The following is a 7,457-nucleotide window of genomic DNA, read 5'->3' on the forward strand; positions in this document are numbered from 1 at the left end:
TGTGCCGGGCACGTGGTCCCTCTGTGCCGGGCACGTGGTCCCTCTGTGCCGGGCACGTGGTCCCTCTGTGCCGGGCACGTGGTCCCTCTGTGCCGGGCACGTGGTCCCTCTGTGCCGGGCACGTGGCCCCTCTGTTACACTTGGTAGCCGTTGAGGTTGATACATCAGCGTACTCGTTTATATACGAACTCCGGGCTTATATACGAATACATGTTACCTGCGCGCTATTTTAAGAAGTTGATATCAGCAATGACTGTTATTAAAATAATTATTATAATAATTATTTATTAGAATCAAATTACGGTTATTCCTAACATTATTTTATGTATTATTGTCTTCCCCAGAGCCTGGGTGACTTGGTGAGGAATATCAACTACCACCGAACTTTCGTTGGGTCTCCCCTGGTCTCTACTCCCCCAGCTGCCTGCTCATCAGTCAGGTATGATAACAGTAACACCGAACTACTGACAACCTTCCTACCAATAAAAGGGGTTTTTGGTAACAACCTATCAATAATAGATTATTATATTATTAATAATAATAATAATTACCAATAGTATACTGTATACTACATAGTAACTACTAAGTATTGTACCAAATGCATACCAATTATACATGGCACTAGTCAATGGAATTTGAGCATTATATGAATAAATGCCGATATACTTGTAATAAGTGAATATAAAAAGTATTATTATAATAATATACGAGACTTATACGATCCTTAATACTTATAATAAATACGGTATCTTTAATATATTTGGACTGAAGAAAAGATGCTAAAAATTAGCTGCGTGGTACCCACGTTGCAGATGTACTCCTCGCAGCACCCCGGTACCACCCGCTGTACCACCTGTACCAGCTGATACCACCTCCCGTGGTGGTGTGACCAACCCCGCCTTCTGCCTGGACGAGCTCAAGGTATGACCAGTTATGGGGGGCAGGGGCAATGATAAGTTTTAGGTTGCACTTGGAGGAATCAATGCGTCAAATTGTTCAAATATTGACCCTTTCGGTGCGTAACGCTGATATTACTTTTGCATGGCCAAACTGGGTTAGGATAACCTACACAAGGACATAAGATGCATGCCTACTTGGACAAAGATTGACTGAGTTATCTGAGTGTCAGAACTAATCATATTACAAAGTCTAATGGAGGATGATGTACGAAAGTGTATATAGTGCCTGAAAATTCTGAAACATGACGTTAGAAATGGTAAAACATAAAAATAAGTTGTAAAACATACAAGTTCTGATGATGTAAGCTAGTAATATGTTAAAGAAATATTCTATGAGTTTATTCTCTATGAAAATAACAGGAAGCTTATCACAATACCTGGACCGAGACATCTTACCTGCACAATCACCACCACCATAACCTCGCGCTGCCGTCCTCTCTCAGGTATTCAGAAAATAATTGTGTAAAAAACTTCCGCTTTTTTCTCTTAATACTGCCAACGCAACTCTGCGAACGCTGGGTTGGTTGCAATAACAAATGTTGCGCACACATTGGAAGTAAAATTCCATTAATCAGTTAAATTTAGTTTAGTTTTGTTCAATTTCTTGGTATTTTAGAACAAACGCCAAATAATCATTTGTGTTGGGATCGCCGCTGTAGACCAAGCCTGTTCTTCTCTCAAAACCTAAGAAAATTTCGCAAATCTCTCAACAGAACTGGACTGAAAACCGCCAAGAAGAGTCTTAAGAGTTCTGTGTCATCACTGAATCTTCCACAGCTTCCAAGTTTCAGCCAACAACTTGGCTTTACCAAGACAAAGTCGAAGGAAGAAACTTTGCGTCGTCCTCGCCCTGAGATCGAGCATCCACACGCAGGGTTACGAGCTGACGAGTTCTATATCTCCGCAGAGGCACCTGGAAGTCAGTATAATTCAAATGAATTTGTTCATCGAGCCGAGAATACTCTGCTGAATCCAAACCCTAACGAAAACGGATTAAAAAATCTTGCTGGTGAGTGCAAGAACCGACCGCCTACCAAACCGTTACCACCCCCTGTTCGACCTAGTCGAGTGAGACGCTGTGGATCACCTATCAGTTTGTGCGGCTCTGAAATAAGCACATGTGCTACAGAAACTACACAAGATTGTGCTGACGACAGTGGCTGTAAATCAGGGAATCAGGAAAGTGAAAACACATTTGACTTACTCCAGCAGTTACCTTTCCACCTGCCGGGAGACTTGAAGATCTACCAAATCGAGGAAAGTCGACATGCAGCCATCGAAACAACCATCAGTTCCAACGGAAAAGAACATGACGGTTCTCAAAAACCAGAGTTCACAAATGAATCACAACGTGAAATTGGCGATTTAGTAAAGAATAGCCAAGAACCTTACATCACGAAAACCGAATTGTTGTTTACTGCATCGGATGCCAACAGCCGTTCCAACGCTTTCCAAGTCCAAGATAACTCCTGGGTGTCAAGTTCACTTCCTGGTGCCAAGTTCACTTCGAACGGTACTGCATCGAAATTATCTTTCAGGAAGCGCATCCGTTTCACGAAATTCATCAAAAACCTCAAAATCAACAGATCAAACACCCGTCAGTTCCCTGGAAAAGGTCGGGCAAGAAACCCTTTCTGTATAACAGCGTTCCGAAATTCTCCGCCGAAAAATAAGAATACGAAAAGTCCTTTCAAGATGGCGACGCCCATGGCCAAGCTGAGGAGGAAGGAGTGGTACTCGTCCTGCTTCTGCTTCGTGAGTATCCTTTAGGAGCAGGAAAGGTTCCTACTTTTAATGGAGTTGATACATTTGAAAGGTTCCTACTTTTAATGGAGTTTATACATATTTAAAAGGTTCCTACCTTTAATGGAATTATAAATTTGAAAGGTTCGTTCTTTTTAGGGCCCAGCTTCTACTTCTTGAGTATCCTTTTGGGGGGAAGGAAGGTTCCTACTTTTAATGGAATAAAATTTGAGAGATTCCTTCACGATACATTAACCGTCATCAATGCTATTCGTACCTAAAATCTAACAATACGTACGATCAGCTGAAAGACCGACTCGCCGAACTGCTCGCGAGTCTAATTAGTTATTCGAGCCTTTATTTACCGATACATTAACCGTCATCAATGCTATTCGTACCTAAAATCTAACAATTAATACGTGCGGTCAGTAAACATTAGTTATATGTGTTGAAAATAGATGAAATTATGTCTCGAAATTAACAATCATTCAGTTATAATGATTATTATATAATATATTTCAATTAAATGGTCTCTAAATTAATAAGATGATCAATGAATTATTTAAATAATGCTAAATTCATTAAATGATTGCTGTTAAAATGAAAAAAATGTAAAGAATAAGTAGCATGAATGCATGACAATGAATGTTGAATGTTGGTCCCATTCAGGATGAATTGGATGAATGAATGAATGAATAATTTATGAATGAATTGATTAAATTGATTAATTGAATTGATGAATGAATGACCTATCAGTGAATTGAATGAATTGATTACTCGATGATGAATGAATGAATGAATAATTAAGATGAATGCATGACAATGAATGTTGAATGTTGGCCTCATTCAGGATGAATTGGATGAATGAATGAATGAATTGACGATGAATGAATTGATTGAATTAATTGAATTGATTAATTAAATTGATGAATGAATGTATAATTAGGATAAATGCATGACGATGAATGTTGAATGTTGGCCTCATTCAGGATGAATTGGACCTCTCGGCGACGCAGAAGAGCGGCATCCTGAGCTTCCCGCACGAGAAGCAAGTGCAGCTGCTGCACGACTTTAATACCATGCGCACCACCAAGGTAACTTAGTGCTTACTTAGGGCTTAGGCCTTAATGCTTAGTCCTTAGTTCTTAACGCTTAGTCATTAGTGCTTAATGCTTAGTCCCTAGTGCTTATTGTTTAGACTTTAGCCCTTAATGCTTAATGTAATGCTTAGGCTACGGCCAGACTAAATGCGTTGACGCTGACGCTTCAAGCGTCGCCGCGCTGCGCGTGTAGTGGCCACACCAGACCCTGGACCGCGCAGCTTACGGCGTCAGTGTGTTGAAATGAGTGTCAACAAGAGACTATAAACAGCATCCTTGATGGAAGTTTTATGGGGAAATGAAAGATAAATTTAAAAACCCTAAATATACTTTGTTTTATCTTTTTTGGAATCCATTTGGATAAGATTAGATGGATATTTTAAAAGGTTACATATGATGCATACGGCGCGAGTCTAACCTCAATACAGATAGACCTCATGCGCATGTGCAATTTTCTAATATAAAAAGTAATCCAAATAAACTTGTTATTAATTTTCGTTCTTTATATAATATAGGTATATCCTGTCGCTGTGTTGTGGATGAGAACACATAGCAGTAAATTGAATTGACGAGGAAAATACTTCGACTACCGTCCCTCACGGCTGCTACAAGGGCACTGAACGCGCGGCACAGCGCGACAATATATACATATATATCAGGGCCTAAACTTTCAAAAAAATTTAAGAGGTCGTAAGTTCATCAGCCAATAATTGACGGCCTATCGAGCAAAATCCACCAATCATAGACAAGAAAAGAGGTCGTAAGTACTTACGTTCACTTAGCGAGTTTTGAAAGTATGGCCCCTGGAGTAATGTGGATATTTCATCGCGCGGTGCAGCTTGTGTCTGTACGCGTCTAATGTGGCCACTCTGGTAGAAAAACATACATATAATATTGCAGCTTCAGCGAGCGTCAGCCCGCGTCGGCGTCAATGCTTTTGGTCTGGCCGTAGCCTAATACTATGCGCACCAAAAGGGTAACTTAATTACTGCTTAGTCCCTAATCCTTAATGCTTAGTCCTTAATGTTTAGTCTTTAATGCTTAGTAATTAATCCATAGTCCTTAATGCCTAGTCTTTAATCATTAGTCATGCCACGCTAGTGATATCTGGCAAAATTCTCATTTTATAATCTCGCTAATCAATTGTTTGTGCTGTGCAGACGACAGTCGAGCGCCCCGAGGCATACATCAGCAAGCTGTGGGAGTACAGTCGCCTGCCTGGACCAGCAGACGACTATCAGCTGCAGTGCTGGCAGAAATATACAGAAAACATAAAATCTGCGCTGGCCACACAGTCAAACAGCTTTGTGTGTGAATTTATTGAAGCCGATGGACTAGCTGCACTATTGGCTTTTTTGTCACGTCTTAATGGAGCTAATTTAGTCCGCCTCCCTAAACGAAGAAAGAAAAACGCGCGCAATTCACAGAAAACGGGGCTGGATTCACAGAAAACTTCAGACGAGGCAAAGAAAACGGCGGATGGTGACCTGAAAACTGATAATGAAGAAGAAGAAAATCACAAATTAAACAAAATCAGAAGTGAAGACTCAGGGATAAGAACATCCGATCAAGAAGAAGGAAGTGAGGGAAGTAAAGATGAAGTTTCCAGTGAAGAAGAATCGGAAGAAGAGGAGAAAGATGATGAGAAGTCGGCCATGTTGAACATGCCGCCAGGCTGGAGCTGGAACGGGGGTGACTCATCTATTCACACGCATCTCATTGGCTGCTTCAAAGCCCTCATGAATAACACGGTGAGTAATACATTAATGTCGCCAGTGATTTATTCACATTATCAACACTTGTCATTTTATTATTATTTTTTTTTAATTCTTTGAATTTAATTTCATTTATGTCCGAGTTGTGACCGAGTGGTTAAGATTAGATTAGCGAGTTGGTAGCAGCGAGTTGGGGGTTCGAAACCCGCAATAAGCTGTAAAAATTCTGTTCAAAATAGGCACGGTGGTCGTTTGATAGGGGTATTGAGTTGCGGGTTCGAAACCCCAACAAGCTGTGAAAATTCTGCGATGTCTAGAATCCGTAACATGCTAGATTTGACCCATTGGACACCATACTATCATCAGTATCACTATTAACCGCAAGCACACCCTGGCCCACCCCTCGTGCCTGAAGGTGCTGAGCTTGTCCCTCGCGAGCCGCAACCTCAGGACGCGGACCCTCGTCCTGGAGATACTGGGGGGCGTCTGCCTCCTGCCGGGGGGGCACAAGAAGGTCCTGGAGGCCGTGCTGTACTTCCAGCGGGCCACGGGGGAGCGCACCCGCTTCCAGGTGGGTCATGGGGCCAAAGATGGGTCATGGAGGAGCACAAGATGGGTGCCCTGCACGAGAGGTCAGAGGTGGGTCATGGGGGAGCGCACCCGCTTCCAGGTGGCCAAATGTGGGTCATGGAGGGGACAAAGATTGGTCACTCTTCAATAGCTTCACTCACTCAAAATTTAGGCGTAACTCCACTTCCGCGACCTCTGAATTGTCGCAAAGTTACGTCCAACTCATTGCACGTAACTTTACGCAAAATGTTTTGAATGTGCCATCATTTGGAGTTACGCGCACTTAGCGCACTTACGCTGCACTTAGCTACCTTTTTAAGCATTACTAAGTGTTCGCTACGAGCACTTAGTAATGATTTGAAACTACGGCTCCTGGATGCTGTACTTCTAACGGGTGACGGGAGAGTGCACTCTCTTCCAAGTGGATCATGAGGTGGCCAAAGGTGGGTCATGGGGGTTCATTGATGGGTCAAGGGGAGTGCATCTGCTTCTAGGCGGGCCATGGGTGGTCTTCTTTAATTGAGGTCGTGCTGGGGTCTTATTTTACAGATCAGGGGCCTTACTTTCAAAACTCGCTAAGTGAACGTAAGTACTTACCCTCTATCTTCTTGTCTATGATTGGTGGATTTTGCTTGAAAGGCCGTCAATGATTGGCTGATGAACTTACGATCTCTTAACTTTTTTTGAAAGTATGGGCCCGGAACCTAAGATTTGGTGTAAATGTTCTCACGTTTTCTGCTCGTACCACAGATTCGCCCTTTTGACTGGCAAAACTGTGTCAGGGTGACCCACACAACAGCAAAAACTGCACCGCTTTTCAGAGCCCAAAACTCCTTCATTTCTCTGACTGTCTGTCCTCCTACAGACCCTGGTGGTAGACCTTGACCGCGAGACGGACCTGCCGCTGCGGGTGGTCATAATGTCCTTCATTTCTCTGAGTGTCTGTCCTCCTACAGACCCTGGTGGTAGACCTTGACCGCGAGACGGACCTGCCGCTGCGGGTGGCCATAGTGGGTCATGGAGGCAAAGGTGGGTCATGGGTGGCCGGAGGTGGGTCATGGGGTGGCCAAAAGTGGGTCATGGGGTGGCCAGAGGTGGGTCATGAAGGCAAAGTTGGGTCATAGGGGGCCAAAGATGGGTCATGGAGGGCCAAAGATGGGTCATGGGAGGCACAAGATGGGTCATGGGGGAGCGCACCCGCTTCCAGGTGGGTCATAGGGCGGCCATGGAGAGGTCATGGAGACAAAGGTGGGTCATGGGTTGGCCAAAGGTGGGTCATGGGGTGGCCAAAGGTGGGTCATGGGGCAAAGGTGGGTCACGGAGGCAAAGGTGGGTCATGGGTTGGCCAAATGTGGGTCATGGGGCAAAGG

At 43.5% G+C, this 7,457-nt stretch overlaps 1 protein-coding gene across 1 annotated transcript in view; it reads left to right on the forward strand.

Moving 5' to 3' along the window:
* LOC108669132 overlaps nucleotides 1-7,457 on the forward strand; it is a 34,679-nt gene that overhangs the window by 1,737 nt on the left and 25,485 nt on the right. The window contains exons 2-10 of the mRNA XM_047885741.1: nucleotides 345-439; nucleotides 813-921; nucleotides 1,320-1,402; nucleotides 1,673-2,714; nucleotides 3,007-3,033; nucleotides 3,692-3,796; nucleotides 4,963-5,553; nucleotides 5,903-6,088; nucleotides 6,953-7,052. Of these exons, the coding sequence (XP_047741697.1) occupies nucleotides 345-439; nucleotides 813-921; nucleotides 1,320-1,402; nucleotides 1,673-2,714; nucleotides 3,007-3,033; nucleotides 3,692-3,796; nucleotides 4,963-5,553; nucleotides 5,903-6,088; nucleotides 6,953-7,052 (2,338 nt within the window). The remainder of the gene's footprint in view (nucleotides 1-344; nucleotides 440-812; nucleotides 922-1,319; nucleotides 1,403-1,672; nucleotides 2,715-3,006; nucleotides 3,034-3,691; nucleotides 3,797-4,962; nucleotides 5,554-5,902; nucleotides 6,089-6,952; nucleotides 7,053-7,457) is intronic.

Source organism: Hyalella azteca, unplaced genomic scaffold (genome assembly GCF_000764305.2).
Source record: "Hyalella azteca isolate HAZT.00-mixed unplaced genomic scaffold, Hazt_2.0.2 contig2941, whole genome shotgun sequence".
NCBI lineage: Eukaryota > Metazoa > Arthropoda > Malacostraca > Amphipoda > Hyalellidae > Hyalella > Hyalella azteca.